This window comes from Sinocyclocheilus rhinocerous, unplaced genomic scaffold (assembly GCF_001515625.1).
Source record: "Sinocyclocheilus rhinocerous isolate Xijiao unplaced genomic scaffold, SAMN03320098_v1.1 scaffold1668, whole genome shotgun sequence".
NCBI lineage: Eukaryota > Metazoa > Chordata > Actinopteri > Cypriniformes > Cyprinidae > Sinocyclocheilus > Sinocyclocheilus rhinocerous.
Window position 1 is genome coordinate 228,293 of NW_015630986.1, and position 18,496 is coordinate 246,788.

Genomic DNA, 18,496 nt, shown 5'->3' on the forward strand with positions numbered 1-18,496 from the left:
TTAATAAATTTGCAAAGATGTTAAAAACCATTTTTTTGCTTTACCATTATGGTGTATGGAGTGTAGATTGATGTGGGAAAAAAAAGTCATTTAAAGCAGTTTAACATAAGGCAGCAACATAACAAAATGTGAAAAAAATGAAGGGGTATGAATACTTTCGCAAGGCACTGTGTATATATATATATACATATATATATAAATAAATAAACACATACATATTTTATATATTTCTTTCAAGTTTAATGGCAGATTTTTGCACCCAAGTGAAAGTTGTAGAAACCAGACCATTAATTGTGGTTTTAGACTACTCTTTATGGTCAGAACATGACAAACACTTCACGTTTTTGAATTCTTTATGATTTTTCAGTCATTTTTCCTCAACAAAATAAATATCTTAATATATGGTTTCTAGGCATTTGTATGAACGGTAGTCTAAATACATTTAAATGCACAAACACTACAGCTTAATCACAAAAAGCACTGTAATTATATTCTAATACTCCTTTAACACATTTAATACATGTCTGCATTAATAATATAATAAAATTCAATATGAATATCCCACATTTCTGCTACAATACCATGGTCAAGTTAGTGTTACTACAGTAAATCTATGGTAAATTATGGCGATTTATAGATTGAAAAGCCTTCTGACTGTATCATTGCTCACAGTGTTTCTCCTTTTTATCAGTGCTGTTTCATCTGGCTTTAAACTAGTTTAAATCACAGAGTCATTTATGTTCTTTGCTGAATTCAAGCACTTCACACTGGATCTCACAGCACTGTTTAGTGCTCGCGCGGTGCTGCCGTTTCAACTTCGGATAAATGCTCCGTGTGGATTGATTTAACTTTTTTTTAATTGAGAAAAAAATGACATTTTTATCGTTTTATCATCCAGTCCTATAGAGGTATGTCAGTTTAGAAAGGGTTAAACACAACCATTCTTCTTCAAACGTTCTCATTCTGTAGTTGCTGAACCAGTTTCTCTGACTCACCTGTATGTTTGTGAGAATCTCTCTCACTGCTTCCTTCTGCTGCGGCTCACGGGTGAGTAAGAACAGGAATCCTCCTCCTCCTGCTCCTGCCAGACTCTGTCCTAAACTCAGCGGCTGAAGTGCGTTCATCATGGATCTCACTGCCGCTGGCTCACAGCCTGGAGCCATCAGCTTCTTCTGCTGCCAGTATGTGTCCATACACTCCCCCAATCTGACGAGAGATCCTGAGAGAAACAAAACAAATAAAAGAGTCAATCAAAATCAGGTTTAAATATGTGTGTGTGTGTGTTAGGGGTTGCACCGACTAATCGACTAGTCGACTTCAATGCTCTGCCATGACGCTTTAAGCTTGACGTCGACTAGTCGCTGGTCCTATAGAGGGCGCAACAGGATAAGAAATCTTTGAAGGACTTCCACATTTACGCTCAGTTTCCAAACAGTTAAAATGACAAATAAATGCATACTCTGAAAGCGCTCCACAAGACATGCGTGATTATATTACTGGATGCTCGAAATTGAACAGGAGAATGCACGTTTTAAACAGCTCATTGTACAGGTAAGTTAATCGCCGTTCTAATCTAATGCGCTGCTTTTGTGCAATATGGTGGAACAATTCTAGTCTATATTTTTTAAACCTTAATTTTTAGAAAATGTCACCATTAACCCATATCATCCCTGTGTGTGTGTCTCACCCTCTCTGCAGGCTTCAGCACACTCCTCTGCATTGGTCACCAGCTGCTCTGCGTTCTGTACGATGGAGGGTAAACGAGCATACCAGCTCCTCACCACATCCTGCACACACACAGTGATCCAGTGAAAACACAACACAGCCTTCATTAAGTCTGACCGTCACCATCAGCCGTTCGTACCTGCAGCAGGTTCCGTGCTAAACGCGTCTTTCCAGTGTAAACCAGAAGAAGATGCTGCTGCAGGACAGACAGGAAGTCTTGAGTCAGAGAGAGCTGTTCTACTTCCACTCTCAGCGGTAACTGAGCTGCAGATCGGGCCAGTTTCACTCCTCCAAACAGCCCGCCAACCTGGTCCTGCCATCCTCCACCTGAAACACCGCAACAAAGATAGAAAATCCCTTCAAATTCAGTTTGTTAAAAAACATAAGCTTGGTAGAGTTTCCAGCCCAGTAAAACTCTATATTCCTCTAGAAAGGAAGCGATTCAGCCTATTATGAGAATAAAAGCATCTCTCGTACCGGTGGTGAGTATCTGCTCCAGGTAAAGAACATCATGAATGAGAGAGGTTGTGTCGAAGCTCCGTCCCGTGCATCTGTACACTGCAGCAAGAGCTGCACCTGCCAGAATACTGCTGGTGCCTTGAAACACATACACACATATACACTTTAATTACATTTTATTTTACAATCGAATGTAAAAATATATTATTGATTTGTGTGATTAACATACATAAACTTTTTATCAACTTAATCATCCAACAATCTATTAAAATGAAAAAATATTAACAAAGTGAAATAAAGTAAAATGGATGATTATACATTCGTTATAAATAAGTATTTGTCAAATAAAATATCAATATATAATAAATTAAACTAATGATATATATATTATACTAATGAATATTAGTTATATACATAATAAAAATATTTACATAATATTTACATAATAAAAATAATATGTATAATCAATTTTATTTTATATATATGAATATTTTTATTTTATTTTATAATAATCATAAAATAATATTTATAAATTACTTTTTTTTAAATTAAATACAAATATTCATATAAAATAAAGTAAAACAGATTATTAAACATTTGTTATACAATTAACAAATATTTCCATAGTAATAATAATTATTATTATTATTATTATTATTATCCTCATCAATATTATTGTAAAAATATAATATATAATCAAATAAATCATTTACATGTCATGCTAATTATAATTTTTATATATTTACATTAATGATTAATATTATTTGTATGTAAATACATATTAATTATTTGTATAACTTGTATAATAATCCATTTTATATCTTAATGTTTTTTTTTATTATTATTATTATTATTATTAGTATTATTATATGTAAATATATAACTAATAACAAATTACCTAGGTGCCATTATACATTACTGATACTTCTTCTGTTCTTTCTTGTGCACATTTTTTTTACTATTTGCACAGGAGATATTTTATGTGTTAATCCAAACAACTATTACTTCACATTTACACAGTGCTGGTTTAATCATGTATCAGATTCAGTCATATTCAATCAAAAGTAGTTTACTTACCAAGACCAGAACCATGTGGCAAAGAAGACCAGCTGTGGATCTCCAGTCCGCCGCCCCAGTGCTTTAACAACTGCTCTTTCAGAGAGACAGGAGACGATACACACACCAGCTCACTGCACACACACACGGCTTTTAGCAAGGCACCTACAACACAAACACACAACTTCACGCTTAACATATTTACACATAATTGTACATTTATGTTCTACATAGAACCATTTGCAAAAACAAAAACGGTGTTACATCACATTGAATGTCAGTTGTGTGCCCCTCACAGTATGTTCTCTCACCTGGAGCGTGAGGCTGGCAATAGTCTTCCAGGTCAGTAAGATCCTCACAGAGTGTTTCTGTGGAGATGCTGCAGGCCGCTTCACCGCTGGTACTGACCAACAGCAGATGAGGCTCTGGAACACGTCGAACTCGAGCTCCAATCGGCCGTTTTCCATCCACCTTGATGGCCACATTGATTACCAGTCCACCATGTTCAAACGCAATAGGAGGAGTGTCACTCCAGCCACCTGATGACGTATTCAAACACACACTTTCAGCACACACTGTGGAAGACCCAAGGAAATCTAAACAGTTTTGTGTTAAAGCTTTGGTTTGATATGGACAAGGAATTAACTGAATTGCAATTCTGAAAATGAAGAATGTATCAATTCTAGTCCATAAAAGATCATTTATTAAATAGAATTAAATATATAAGCTAAATACCTCTGCACTATCGTTCAAAAGTTTGGGGTCAGGTAGATTTTTTAAATGTTTTTGAAAGAAGTCTCTTATGTCACCAAGACTGCATTTATTTGATCAAAATTCAGTAAACAGTAAAACAGTAATATTGTAAAATATAATTACAATTTTAAATAACTTTTCTATCTGAATATACTTTAAAATATAATTTATTCCTGTGATGCAAAGCTGAATTTTCAGCATCATTAGTCCAGTTTTCAGTGTGAAATCATTCTATGTCGACTGATTGATGATCAAGAAACATTTATTGTTTATTAATGCTGAAAACTGTTGTGCTGCTTATTGTTTTTATGAAAACCGTGATACTTTTTTTCAGAATTCTGTGATTATAATAGAAAGCTTAAAAGAACAGCATTTATTTGAAATAGAAATCTTTTGTTATAAATGTCTTTACTGTCACTTTTGAGCAATTCTGAATTGCTGTCACTTTTGAATTGCAATTCTAAATTGTGTTTAAATTCAAGAACTGAAGTGCAATTTATTTCAGTTAAACTCTGAATGCACAGAAACACAGAACTCTCTGATCAGCTGAAATGAAGAATGCTGTTCTCACCAGACAGATCTAGTCGAGCAGGACACTCCACTTCCTGCCACTCGCCCATGGGCGGCATCTCTCCTTGACCAATGAACACAAACTCACGTGCTGACATAACTGCCTTCCGCAGCAGTATCTGTCCCGCCCCCTCATAATGCCTGGCGGCTCTCACCAACAAATCTGGTCTTTAGACAACGATGACAAATCAGAAATTCTCACTTTACAGCGCTCAAATTTATGCATTTTTTAAGTTCTGACCTGCAGAGCCAGTGCTTTCTTTGATTGGCCAGTTCTTGGACACCTGCAGGTAAGTTTCCATCCTCTAGAAGCTTAAAAGCAGGGGCCCATGATGGATTCGCCGCTGGTCCACTGCGCAAACCACCTTTACCCTCACCAGCCAGACAGCCAAGGACATCAGCGATACAGGCGAGACAACGTGCAGCTACTCCCAGATCCCCACTGCTGCCTGCAGCCACTGAGACAACAGCCAAACCATCAGTATCCTCAAAAGTCAAAATATGCAAATTGCAAACCATTCCTCATCTTTTGCTCCTCACCTGAGTCCAGCACCTGCAGTAGCTCCTCCTGCTGGCCGGCCAGCGCTGCTGCTCTGAAGAACGGCAGTAGACTGAGATCTGTGTGGCCTTGCAGAGCGTCCACGGCTCTTCTTCGGCCCACATTGAAGAACAGCTCTTCTCTCCAGCGCAGCTCCTTCTGCTGGTCCGTCAGGATGAGAATATCCCTGAGCGAGAGTCTCCAGGCTTCCCTCCAGCTGTCCAGCCCACCAGCGGACAACAGCCAAACCATCAGTATCCTCAAAAGTCAACATATGCAAATTGCAAACCATTCCTCATCTTTTGCTCCTCACCTGAGTCCAGCACCTGCAGTAGCTCCTCCTGCTGGCCGGCCAGCGCTGCTGCTCTGAAGAACGGCAGTAGACTGAGATCTGTGTGGCCTTGCAGAGCGTCCACGGCTCTTCTTCGGCCCACATTGAAGAACAGCTCTTCTCTCCAGCGCAGCTCCTTCTGCTGGTCCGTCAGGATGAGAATATCCCTGAGCGAGAGTCTCCAGGCTTCCCTCCAGCTGTCCAGCCCACCAGCGCCACCCAGGAGCCAACAAACACCCTCTAGTCCAACGGGTCCTGAACGTGGCATGAACACTGGGAACAATCTGGCGTCCAGCAGACAGCATGACTCAGTCCTCTCAGGTCCCCAAAGGTACGGAGGCCTTTAACACACACACATATATATGTTAGACACACTACATGAAACTATGACAGTCTCAATCCAAGCAAAACATGCAAAAAATTAACCGTGAAGTCACTTAGGCAGCCTCTTCCTGTAAAAGCAGGTGGCTTTTGGATACAATAATCTTTAAAATAGAGCAAATCTTTAGTCAAAAGTCTGATTATGTGATGTATGAACGTAGAAGTTTCTTACTGTATTCCAGTACGACTATAAAAATCACTCCATTTTTGATTAAGGAATGATGCATTGACATCATCAGTGTAGGCCTGGGTGGAAAATAGCATATAAAATATAAAAAATTAGCAAACATTTTCTTATTTATATTGTTTCCTTTCATAAGTTGCTTTAGATAAAAGTGTAAAAATTAATAAATAAAAATGCAAATGTAAGGAAGGGGCTCTAATCTCACCTCTAAATTGTCATGGGCTCCAAAAGCTGTGTACACTGTTAACTTTAACTCTCCCAGCATCACTCCATGACCCTGAATGATGATGTCACTAGACAGGGGTAGACCTTGGATGCAGGATGATGAGGTCAAATCAAGCCCTGACAGCAGGCACCCAGAATGCACCTGGACTGGACCCTGTAATTGACAAAAATATATTACTATTGCAATAATACTACTGTACTGTAAAATAAAAACACTCATTAGATATTCATAATAAAAAAAATTTTATTTTACAATACAACAGTAAATGTGGTTAATACGTTTCAGGTTGGAAAATATGAAAATCTGTATAAATACAAAAAGATCACATCCTTGATTTTTACTTATAAGATTTACTTAAAGTGAACATGAACTATTCACAACCCATTTCACTTCAGTAATGTGACATTTCATAGTGACAAAAATTGTGGTCAAAAAATAAATAGGGTCCGTTTTGATTTCATATCTTTAGATAGTTAATAGTCTGAGATTATTTAACTCTCCAGACCTGTAGGTGGCAGTGCTGCACAACAGCTCCTGTTGATACATGAACTTCTCCTTCCAGCACGCTATTAATCACTCTGCTGCCTTCTGCCACAGACTTCACATCCTTTAAAGAAAAGGAAATTATATTGCATAAGAAAAGTTGAAATAACAGACTTTAATTTTTAAAAATCCCACCTGAATATGAATTTCCTACCTGAATATGAGAGAGAATCATTGTCTGTGTTCCAGTTTCTGTCAGACGAATGACATGTTCTCGACCTGACTGAGTCAAATAATCATAGCGACCATCCTGAATATACACTGGAAACAGACCAAGGTTATGTTCAGAATAACATACTACTCTATACTTACTACTTCTGCAATGTATACTGCATACTGTAGGAAGCATACAGATTTTCAGTATGCATGGAAAACCCAGGTAGCCTACATTTAACCAAATACTGCATATAGTATATAAAGAATACAAAAGTGCACATAGCATTTAAAAAGTATAAAAGTGTACATTGCATATAAACTGTATACATAACTGAATGCATAGTTTCACAATTATTTTTTTTAAATAGTATGCAATATCCAATATATACCATGCAGTATTCAGTAGGCTAGTATTTCATTCCCAAACAGACTTATGGTGTGTGCACACAAAACGTGAATTTAATTATTTGCACGAACAGATTACATACAAAATCAATGCAAAGAATCAAATAGACGCAAATTCGCAGTGGGCAATGTGAATGATGCGAATTGTGACAAGATTGCCGCAAACGTGCGATATTGACCTCAATCGCGTCTTCCACACAAATTGAAAAATTTCAACTTGAGCGGGAAATTCGCATGATGCGTTGTCGTGCAAGCCAATCAGCGAAGAGCTTATTGACACGTCCGGTTTGACACTTCCACAACAGGTACAGCAGCAATAGTAGTTATCTCCAACATGGTTGATGACAGAAAAAACGGCAGAAAGAAATCTTTTTGTTGTTGTTCTTGTTGATGTGCGTGAAGACACTCCTCATTGCACAATGTTTTTATTCGCGCAAGTGACATGAAAAACATCCCGCGAGTAATCTAGAGCAAGTAACTTGATGAGAATATTTCGCTTTTGGTGTGCACACACCATTAGTTTCTCACATGCACACACATTTAGAAACCTATTTACTTTCGTACAAATGTTTTTTTTTTATAAAATAGAGGCAAATAATAGTGTAAGTGTACACATAGAGATGGAGGGTCCCCTGAGAGTCCTCCACAGTACAGCGCGGCCACTCCTCACTACTGCCCCCTGAGGTCCGGAGGGTGAAGTGCAGCCTGTTCTCTCTCCATTTATGAATTCCTGCTCTGTCAGGTGAGAGCAAAGGCACACCAGAATATCCAAAAAGAGAGATATCTGCAAGAGAGAGCAAGAAAATGAGAGGGAGAGACCAGTCAGAGAAAAAGAACTATGTCGTGTGTGATTTTACCTCAAGCGGTGGAGCTCCCGAATCCATGCCAAGATACGTACAGCCGTCCAATGGTGACGAAACATGAGTCTGTAGGAGTTTCTCTGCAACAGTCCTAGAGAAAAACACCGGGCCGGACACCTGAACACCACAGAGACACTTTTAGGAAGCATCCCAAAAACAATTCAACATTTAATCAAAACATCCAATGCATCTTTAAACATAGTAAATATATACTTTGTTGGTATATACATATATTGCAACAAACATTACCAAACAAATTCATACCAGGGGTACTTTCCCATCAGGAAGTGCAGCACAGCTGATTTTCTCCTTTGAGCCCTTATAGATAATATTACATACTCTGGACTGTAAAAGCAAGAATTAAAAATTCTAAAAGTGATATGCAAATGCATAATAAAAAATAAATAAAAAAAATCACCCTAATTTTCAATAACGCACCTCTGCATCAGTGAGATAGATGCCATGATTAACAGCAAAACTAATGTCACCTGGCAACGCCACAACCCGAACCCCAGAGAACCCGTCCCATGAAATCACTGTAAAGAAAAAATTAAGAATAAAAAAAGTGTTTTTGAAGTGGCAAACTGCTGATTCGTCTGTACAGAAAAAAACAAGGCAAATGCTTTTAGTTTTGTTTGTGCATTAGATGTGTGATTGTATAAATATTAGCTCACGTTGTTGTGCTGGAATATCCAGGATCATATCAGTGCCACACACCCAAACGCCAGGCGGAGAACCCGTGCAAATCTGAAACAACAGGATGTTTCACTAAATGTGTATTTGGATAATAATGCTCTCACCTCATTGTATTGCATATATATAGAGTGGTGTGTGAGTTCATGTACATTTATGTGTGAATAACTGTGCGTTCCGCTCACCTTTGTGGACAAACAGTCCAACAGCAGGTCTAAACTGCAAACAGCTCCTTCTACATTATCTGATCTCTTTACAGGCACCCAGCAGAAAGCCCTGCTGCAGGCGTCCCATGGGAAATCTCTGCCCTGAAAACACACATACACCTATTAGCACATGTTTGAGAATCATTTTCATCGAAGATGTTTTTTTTTTTTTATTACAGACCGTGTGAAGGATGAGAATGTGAGCTTCATCCAGAATATCTGCGTTCACCACCTAAACACAAACACACACATTTAAGGGAGTTCAAGTGTGTTTTAGAGGAAGATCCTTATGAACTCAAGTAAAGAGAAAACTGTATTCTGGTCATTTATCATGAACACAGAAATATTACAGTGCTGAATAAGCAATATTTTATTTACAATATATTATTTATATTTATTTCCTAGTATAAACTGCCAAAAGATGTATACAGTATTGCTAATAGAAAATCATAATCTGGAAACAATCCTCTAAACCATACTAATGGGACAATACAAATTAAGACTTTTTAAAGAAGTCTCTTATGCTCACTAAGGCTGCATTTATTTGAGCAAAACTACAGTAAAAACAGTAATATTGTAAAATATTATCATAATTCAAAATAACCATTTTACTAGTTTAACATCTTTTGAACAGTAATTTATTTATGTGATGGCAAAGCTGAATTTTCAGTAGCCATTATTCCAGTATTTAGTGTCACATGATCCCTCAGAAATCATAAAAAAAAATTATAATACTTTTATTCAGCAAGTATGATCTAAATTGATTAAAAGTGACAGTAAAGACATTTATTATGTTACAAAAATTTTCTATTTTTTTTTATGTTCATTGAGCTTACTACTCATCAAAGAATCCTTAAAAGACTATCAGTTTCCACAATTTACACTAAACAGTAAAAACTTTTCAATTGAGCAGCAAATCAGCATATTAGAATGATTTCTGAAGGATCATGTGACACTGAAGACTGGAGTAATGACGCTGAAAATTTATTGACCGGTAGTATACATTTTTAAGGATCTTTATTTTTCCTATTTGGGTCCTTTAGGCTCAAGAAATTCCTTTGGCAATCCTGAACACATCCTTTAGGATTCCTCTCCAAACCTTCAAACATCTGCACACACACACACACAGAGCCCTCTATTGTGAAGTGAAGCTCACGCTGTATCCGGCTCTGGCGCTCAGGTGCTCTGCAGCCACCAGCAGGGCGTTCAGTGTGGCCCCACCGCTGCCCAGCCGGGCGTGAGGGTCAGGAACGGTCAGCAGCAGGGCATCCGCTGGGAGAACACCACGCTTCTGACGCACCTCCAGCTCTGAAACACACACAAACCTCCATGAGATTTACCTGCACCTGGTCTGGAGATCTGTTAATGTAAGGTAGACCCTTATACAATTAAGTACTGTGGTGGTTCCATGGTACTTTGATGGCATCAGATGGAAATACCATGGTTCTTTGGTATATACAATGGCACCTAAATTCATGTACCCTTGACACTTAATCCAAGATACTTTCAAAAGGGTAGAACCACGATACAATGTCCAAAATAACCCAGAGTAATTCCACAGTACTTTTTTGTAATTGTCTGTATATTTTTTAAACTATTAAACATTATTTTCATGTTTCATGACGTTTCAAGCAAGCCCAAATGGATTCAATAAAAACTCAAAGAAAACAACAATTAAAGAACGTTAACGTAGATAAACGCTCTTTCTAATAAATCAGCACAGACACAGGATGTGAATAAATCATGAACTCGCCTCTCTGGAAGGCATAAACACTGTCTTCATGTTGACATGTGAGCACAATAACTGTCCACTTCAGCAATCCATCATCTGCCATCCTGGCGTGCTTTATTTCTTATTATGAGACCAATAAACTTGCGTGCAAAGAGCAGAAGCGAACAGCGCCCGGATCCGATTTATTCGCCATCTGTCACTGGATTAGAACTCAAGCTAAACGTTAATTACCCCATTCGTGCTCTACAACCCCAAAACAGTGAATGCAACACTTCCGGACTACAAAGCAGCTTCTGGACTACTGACCACAGGCAGGGTGAGCCGGGAACTGCAGTTTGGCGCTAACGTTACGTAAAACGTTTTGTATATGAATATGGTTATGGACAGCAACAAATAAAATCTGTCAACAAATGTATTTTTTTAAATAATATGGTTGACTTAAGGTACCTGAAACAAACAAAAAAAACAGGGAGAAAAAAAGCGATTTAAAGAAAGAAACAGAACTAGCGATTTCTTACCGGAATCTTGCATTTTTCGTGCGAACTATGAAACAATCAAACTAAAATAATAATAATAATAATAATAATAATAATGTAATTCTTAGTGACTAAAGAATCAAAATAAATAAATTTGAACTTGATTAAATTGGGCACATTCAAATTCTTACATGAATCCTACATTTCACTAGAAAATATAGTTTGAAACAAACAAAAACTAAACAACAACAACAATGCTTACCTGAAATCAAATCTGCTTATGCTTGGAATCAAATAAGTTCCATTACTTTTCATATACTTCAGCTTACATGTGGATTTTCTCAGAAACAGCCAGTATGAATGAAACATTAATGGCATAAATTAAAAAGACCGTTAAAGAGGAAGAACTCCTTTTTATTTATTGAAAACATTATAAAATATGTACTCAGTTGTTTATTTCTATGTAACATGTTTACATGAACCACTATAAGCAGAGGCAGACAGATCATCAAATGGTCCCACAAAGACTTCAGAAAGACATAATCCTGATTCATTTGGATGAGAACATAGTGCGATTTTAACTTTCCCCTTACAGTTAAATCAAAACTAATCCCTAAACGTCTTCAGTAACATGATACGAAACAGTAACAGCTCAGGCATTGGCGCTTAAGTCGAACTAGTGCTAGATCTTTACATTCACAGTAAGATTATAATGGCGTTTGATACATCAGATCAGGCCTTATTTGGATGCACTACCACAACACAACAGCAAACAACCCACTCACTGTGACCAGATACACGACTAGCCCAATACACTTACAACATAAACTTTGGGATGACTTCCTGATTTTTTAAATTATTATTTATCAAACCCAAAACACTAAGTTTCAGTATGTGGTTTCCCTGCAGAAATAAAAACAGCATCAGCATGATGAATGTTTTGGCCGTTATGGTCTCACGCACACATTCACGCATGCAAATGGAAAGTAAAGTTCTTCGATTTTGGTCCAGTCACGGCACTGACCCGTGTTAAACAGGTCCGAACAAATGTCCGTGTGTGAGGTGCTTGTGTAACAGGCACGCTAACTTCCTTTAGCATCCTAAGCATAGCAGAAGGACACAGCAGATTAAATAATTACATTCTTATAGCTTTTTAAATATAGTGTTATAGTTCATGCAGGATGTTTTGGAACTATTTCCTGTGTTCCTACCTGCTAAATGTAACTTAAAAAGAATGGTTTTATTCATAAATGGCTGTATGTGCACTTCCTCTACTGTAAGTTCACTGCATAGTGTTCTGCATCGAAATGTGTATTCCTGCATAGCACCGATCACTAAACCCAAAACCAGAGGGAAATTGGACCCCCAAACCCTAAACGCCTCACCTATGTAACAGCTACAAAGACATATTTTTCTTAAAATATACAACAACCCTCTCTGTGAGTAGAGAAAATGATGGCATCACCTGTCTGGATGCTGCTCGACAGACACCATGAGCGTTGGCATGATCTGTACAAGATTATAAACACAAACATGTGTCCAGATGCGATGTGCAGCGCATGGCTATTTGTGTGTGCAAGGATGGATTCATGACTTCCTGTGTCGGACTGTGTCCATACTGCCGTTTAGTTTACTACGCCCTGATGTGGCCAAATTGGTGCCGTCGGCGTGTCCAGGGACTCTGTCCCGCTCCGAAGACCCTTCCTGTCTGCGCCGGCGTGTTTCTTTGTATCGGAGTGTGATGTCACTGTCAATGCAGAAGACTTGGTCAATTAACATGTTAGTCAGGACATCTGATCAGTTTCTAATTATACATGCATACATACATTACATACATACATACACAGTGTAAATGCAGTATTATATGCTGCAGATTATATAGAGTATGTGTTTATATATAAATAAAAAAAATATAAAATTAAACAAAAATGTAATAAATAAATAAAAATAATGTATAATAAAAATGTATATTTAGGCTTACTGAAAAATTGGATACTGTGTGCAGTATCGATCCAGTATTATGTGCTGCAGGTTATATATAGTTTGTATACAATGTATCTGTACTGTAGTAAATTTTTTAACACTATATTGTCAAAACATTTTAAGAGAAAAAGTTATCAAAGACTGATAACCAAATGCCACTCATGCAAAGTGGTGAGGTTGATTGACAAGAACAATATTGCCCACTGTTACACATATTATTCTTAAAAATAGTAATAGCAAAATAGTATATATTGGGCAAGTCTACAAGTAAATAGTACGCTAGTGTTCTATTCTGAACAGAACCTTCATCATTTATTTTGATGATTTATTTTTACTATTTGGATATGATTTATCTTCTGATAAAAGGTCAAAAATTATATTTTGCGTAACACATTCCTTTATTAATAATAATTTACTAAATCAGCATTTTATACTGCTATCTGTAATTATGTTGACCGAGCTGATTTGCAGGTTACCGGATGAAGAACCGCCACAAGGTCCAAAAGAAGATGAGGACGATTCCGAGTGTCCAGCACTGTGTGATGAAGAAGGGAATTGGCAGCATAATGGTGTTCGGATCATATTTGACCACGATCAGAAACTCCGTAACAGTAATGGTCGCCACAATCCATGCTTGCTGGCCCAACTTTTTATAGAATTTCCTAAAATTCAAATGATTCATTAGATTTACTTACTGAAAAAAACTCAGAAAAGAAGGCACGGCAACACAGCGGGGGAAAAACCCTGTTCCAAGTGAGCTGCCTAACTAGGTCATATTTTAGGCCTCATAAGCATATCCCAGCATGTTCGTACTCTCATTCTGACGGTACCCATTCACTGAAAGGGATCCATTGGTTAGTAAAGCCTGATTTGGATGGTAATTGTTTCTCATGGGGGGCGAAAGCTATTTTCAACATTTACAGGGGTTAGTCGGTAATGCAGAATGTTGGTGTTTTTCTCCCACTACGCGTGTAAAAATCCCTGGTCGAATTACCTACTGTTTTTGACAAACACCAAGGTCGTGGGGTAATTTAATTGCTGTCCGAATTCATATGTGAGTTTACAAGAAATCAATTAAAAATTCACTGTTTAAATCGTTTTTGACCACTGTCGAACACCGAACACACGTACGGTAACTCGGCAACTGTTGCACTACGCTGTAATTTGCATGCATATTTATTACTCAAATTATGGAAAGTATACAAGAACAATATTTCATAACTGCTCCACCACAGCGAGTGGGAGCTGTTAAGAACAAAAAGAAAAAAAGAGAAGCACATAAACATTTGAAATGGGTCATTATTATGGCAGCATCAGGTCTGCAATACAATTTTAAAATATGTATTATACTGTATACAATTATATACATAAAAATATAAACCAAGCAGCTTTATGTTTATCTTACGTAAATAAGAGGTTGCATTAACTTATTTATGCTAATCTCCACATTAATGACATCCATAATTTTAAGAGATAAAATACAAGACAGAAAACCATTTAAACTGTAGCGTGTCTATTTTCAAATTTTTAAACGAGAGATTTCAATAATCAAATAATTAATAGGATATTATTAAATATGAATTTATTCTCATTATTCCAAGCATGCAACATTTTATTTACAGCAGACAACCATGTGACTGACCATGTAAGCAGTGCATTCCCGGGTTTGTAAGATCATAGAACTCGCGTCTCCACTGTGAATAAATCTCCATCCGAATCCAGGAGTTTTATCGCTGAGGTGACATTTACATGTAATTTTACAGACGCCCACATGAGAAACAATAACCGTCCGAATAAGGCTTAAGTGATGTAATGCTAAATTTTTCAATCTGTTCAGATGAAGAAACAAACTCATCTACATCTTGGATCACCTGAGGGTGAATACATTTTCATTTTTTGGTGAACTACTCCTTTAAGCTAGGATACTGCTTAAGAACAGTGGTTCTCAACCTTTCCACCCTTCTATCCATTATCCAGGTCCCTTTGTGCAGAGTTGCCACTAGCAAACACAAGTAATACATGGATGCCCTGTTTTATTTCTGACGTACTCCATGCACTTGCTATAAGGCAACACGACAAATGAATTTGGAATGTTCGCTTTAATGCGTCCAGTATAGACACATTGTTAGAATGTTGCAAACCATATTCTTTTGCAAGTAAATTACAATGTTTAAGCTCATCTTGTCGTGAATCTTTGGTGTAAACTCGCCTTAAATATATGCCCCCTTAAGAACACTTCAACGCCTGCTATTAAAAATATTGCTTCAAGCTCCCCCGATGTTCGCTTAAAGCCTACTGGGGGGGCAGTACTGCCCCACTGAGAAATGCTGCCTTAGAAGGTAGCAGCCTACATAGACAACAGTTGAGACAGCTCATTAGGATTTGGAAAAGCACTAGATTGTACTTACGGGTCATCCATGAAGTCGTAGATCTCTCGCATGGCCACTCCACCCACGTTCACAAAGAAGATGAGCCGCAAAAGCACCAGATAATGTTCAGGAGGCATCCACAACACAAACTTCAGATAAAACGTATTCAGCTCCGCCAACAAGAACTGCAAAAAGGCGAAAGAAAAAGGCATAATTTTTCATTCAAAATCATTGTACAGTGATTACATGAGCTGGTCATGTGACTCACCATGAAAATAATACCCAGCACCGCCAGCCATCTTCGCAGATTAGATGCAGGACGCCATTCAAACTTCACCCAGCTATATGGGGTAAACTGGAAGGCAATACGCTTAATTTTCCCCCTGAAACACACAATTACATGAATGTCATGACAGTTTAGTGTGTCTGGCCTGCAGACACATCATTTCAGAGGTTTACGGTGTTTTTACTTGTATGTTGGGATGTTCCACAATCCCTGCCACTGATAGGGTTTCATGGAGAGCCAACCGAGAGTCTTCATGCCACAGTAAATGCCCAAACCGTTACACACCAACACATCCATGATCCACTACAGCAGGAGAGAGTCATTTCATGAGGCCATGTTCTATCTGATCTCTTTAAAACAGGATGATGCATGATTCACAGGGTGTATTTGGTGTGTTTTACTCACATGGTCCCACCAGCACTCTGAGAAGTTGGGCAGCTGGTGTTCAAGGCTGTACTCCAGGAACTCAAACATCACGCTGATGATCATACACATCCACCAGTCCCTGATCATCAGTGTCTGACACACAGAGACACAAACACATGACTAATAGTTTCTAATTCAACTTTTGATGCTGTTTGCTGCTTTTAGACGTGTGGTAGTGCATTCATTTGCCAAACCCAATCATGCGCTTGGGCAGAACAAGTCAAATGCTTGCTGACAGATTCAGATATTCAATGAGTTACATCAGATGTTGACCAACCTTAATGTACCAGCCAAGAAAATGGGCAGGAACAAATCCATCCATTTTGTCCTGTTGGGAAAATAATATAATAATAATAATAATAATAATAATAATAATAACTATTATTTCCTGCTGCAAAATCAAACTCAAGTATTAAAAACTACATAAAATTCAAATGTTTCCTATTTATTTCAATAAATTTCACTGGCCTTATCAATTGATCATGCATGTCATTTTAAATAAGAACAGTTTTCCTAATAAAAAAAAAATTATTCTGTTTGTTTTGGAAATACACCAGATTAAAGAAGGTAAATGCTATTTCATGTTGTTCCTACACAGCTGTTTTATGTCTCTCTTATCACACCATACCCTCTTCTCACATTATAATATTTCAATTTAAATCAATATTTCATGTCTATTTATTTATATATCAAGTAACCATGTAAGAACAGGATAATGTACAGTCAGATGGACATTATCATTACAGAGTTTATTCTGTGAAATACGAATGACTGTACATTATCTTTAACATATTTACAGCTATAACACAGCTATTTGCATAATAAATTTGTAATGACAGATCAAATGGATATTTGACTAGCCTAAGTGACTAGATGTATGTGCAACCTTCTGTAACACATGCATCTCTGTATTATCAGTGTCAATATTGTTTATTAATGTTGATTTTAATGCATACCCAGATATTGTGGAAGGGGTCAGCAGGGTGACCAGGGTCATAAATAAGACAGTTTCCACCATAATCTCTTTCAGGAAGAGGGACGCCCAGTTTAGGGTCAATGTACTTCATAAACTGCCTGCCATCATGCACTGTCTGAAAGAAAAGTCCAAATTTGGAATATGACACAATATGGACAAAACATAAGTAAAGTTGTGTCATTGTGGCTGATAACAAACCTGAAACAGGATGAAGATGAGGAAGAGTTCATACACAACAGAAACGCACAGCCAGAAACGCCAGTATGCTGCAAAGACAAACAGGTACCCATAAACATGATCTGTCATACAAAAACACAAAAGTACTAAAAATACTAATGCACTAATATATAAATAACTAAAATTATTAATCTTATACAGGAGAATTTTTGGGATTTATGTTGGATGATTGAAATGTTTGTTGTCTGTATGATACCTGAACTATTACAATTCATCTGCATTTGGATTATTGGGGTGTGTTGATTATTTATGTTTATATGATTATTTTGCCATATCATCAGAAATATTATTTTCTTGGCAAACTCAAAATAGTCCAAATTATAAATAAATTTAATTAACTTAAAAATTACAGAAAATATTTTTCTTTCAACAACAAAAAAATCTAGCAATTATTCAAGCTATTTTAGTGTTTCTGTGAGCCATCAGAATTAATTAAAGTGACGTGACGTGTAGCCAAGTATGGTAACCCATACTCGAAATATGTGCTCTGCATTTATCCCATCCAAGTGCGCACACACAGCAGTGAGTAGTGAACACACACACACATACACACACGGAGCAGTGGGCAGCCATTTTTGCTGTGGCACCCAGGCAGCCCTCTACGAACACCTTGGCAATTGAATCGCCATTGGCTAGTACATTTTTTTGTTTACTCGCCAGACTGATAAATATATACATACACATATACATATATACACACATATACACACACATACACACACACACATACATATATATACACACACACACACACACATATATACACCCATATACACACAAACATATACATACACACATATACACACACACATATACACACAAACATATACACACAAACATATACACACAAACATATACACACAAACATATACACACAAACATATACACACAAACATATACACACACACACATACACACACACACA

The 18,496-nt window shown here is 37.3% G+C and overlaps 2 protein-coding genes across 5 annotated transcripts in view; both read right to left on the reverse strand.

The window, feature by feature from the left end:
* Nucleotides 1-11,073, reverse strand: part of fcsk (fucose kinase) — a 12,411-nt gene extending 1,338 nt beyond the window's left edge. Inside the window, exons 1-22 of the mRNA XM_016553428.1 lie at nucleotides 10,840-11,073; nucleotides 10,243-10,394; nucleotides 9,268-9,318; nucleotides 9,066-9,188; nucleotides 8,862-8,934; nucleotides 8,626-8,723; nucleotides 8,452-8,532; nucleotides 8,185-8,304; nucleotides 7,940-8,111; nucleotides 6,921-7,027; nucleotides 6,729-6,830; nucleotides 6,203-6,376; nucleotides 5,986-6,059; nucleotides 5,415-5,773; nucleotides 4,805-5,021; nucleotides 4,565-4,731; nucleotides 3,552-3,779; nucleotides 3,262-3,405; nucleotides 2,203-2,322; nucleotides 1,865-2,052; nucleotides 1,688-1,787; nucleotides 996-1,219 (exon numbers count right to left, since the gene is read on the reverse strand). Of these exons, the coding sequence (XP_016408914.1) occupies nucleotides 996-1,219; nucleotides 1,688-1,787; nucleotides 1,865-2,052; nucleotides 2,203-2,322; nucleotides 3,262-3,405; nucleotides 3,552-3,779; nucleotides 4,565-4,731; nucleotides 4,805-5,021; nucleotides 5,415-5,773; nucleotides 5,986-6,059; nucleotides 6,203-6,376; nucleotides 6,729-6,830; nucleotides 6,921-7,027; nucleotides 7,940-8,111; nucleotides 8,185-8,304; nucleotides 8,452-8,532; nucleotides 8,626-8,723; nucleotides 8,862-8,934; nucleotides 9,066-9,188; nucleotides 9,268-9,318; nucleotides 10,243-10,394; nucleotides 10,840-10,921 (3,156 nt within the window). The 5' untranslated portion in view covers nucleotides 10,922-11,073. The remainder of the gene's footprint in view (nucleotides 1-995; nucleotides 1,220-1,687; nucleotides 1,788-1,864; nucleotides 2,053-2,202; nucleotides 2,323-3,261; nucleotides 3,406-3,551; nucleotides 3,780-4,564; nucleotides 4,732-4,804; nucleotides 5,022-5,414; nucleotides 5,774-5,985; nucleotides 6,060-6,202; nucleotides 6,377-6,728; nucleotides 6,831-6,920; nucleotides 7,028-7,939; nucleotides 8,112-8,184; nucleotides 8,305-8,451; nucleotides 8,533-8,625; nucleotides 8,724-8,861; nucleotides 8,935-9,065; nucleotides 9,189-9,267; nucleotides 9,319-10,242; nucleotides 10,395-10,839) is intronic.
* A 1,077-nt stretch (nucleotides 11,074-12,150) lies between these two features.
* Nucleotides 12,151-18,496, reverse strand: part of LOC107740889 (phosphatidylserine synthase 2-like) — a 17,121-nt gene continuing 10,775 nt past the window's right edge. For all 4 annotated transcript variants that reach the window (XM_016553426.1, XM_016553425.1, XM_016553424.1 and 1 more), the window contains 9 exons: nucleotides 17,533-17,600; nucleotides 17,315-17,449; nucleotides 16,636-16,686; nucleotides 16,338-16,451; nucleotides 16,117-16,235; nucleotides 15,915-16,029; nucleotides 15,686-15,831; nucleotides 13,754-13,939; nucleotides 12,151-13,041 (listed from right to left, as the gene is read on the reverse strand). In XM_016553426.1, coding sequence (XP_016408912.1) covers nucleotides 12,882-13,041; nucleotides 13,754-13,939; nucleotides 15,686-15,831; nucleotides 15,915-16,029; nucleotides 16,117-16,235; nucleotides 16,338-16,451; nucleotides 16,636-16,686; nucleotides 17,315-17,449; nucleotides 17,533-17,600 — 1,094 coding nt within the window. In that variant the 3' untranslated portion in view covers nucleotides 12,151-12,881. The remainder of the gene's footprint in view (nucleotides 13,042-13,753; nucleotides 13,940-15,685; nucleotides 15,832-15,914; nucleotides 16,030-16,116; nucleotides 16,236-16,337; nucleotides 16,452-16,635; nucleotides 16,687-17,314; nucleotides 17,450-17,532; nucleotides 17,601-18,496) is intronic.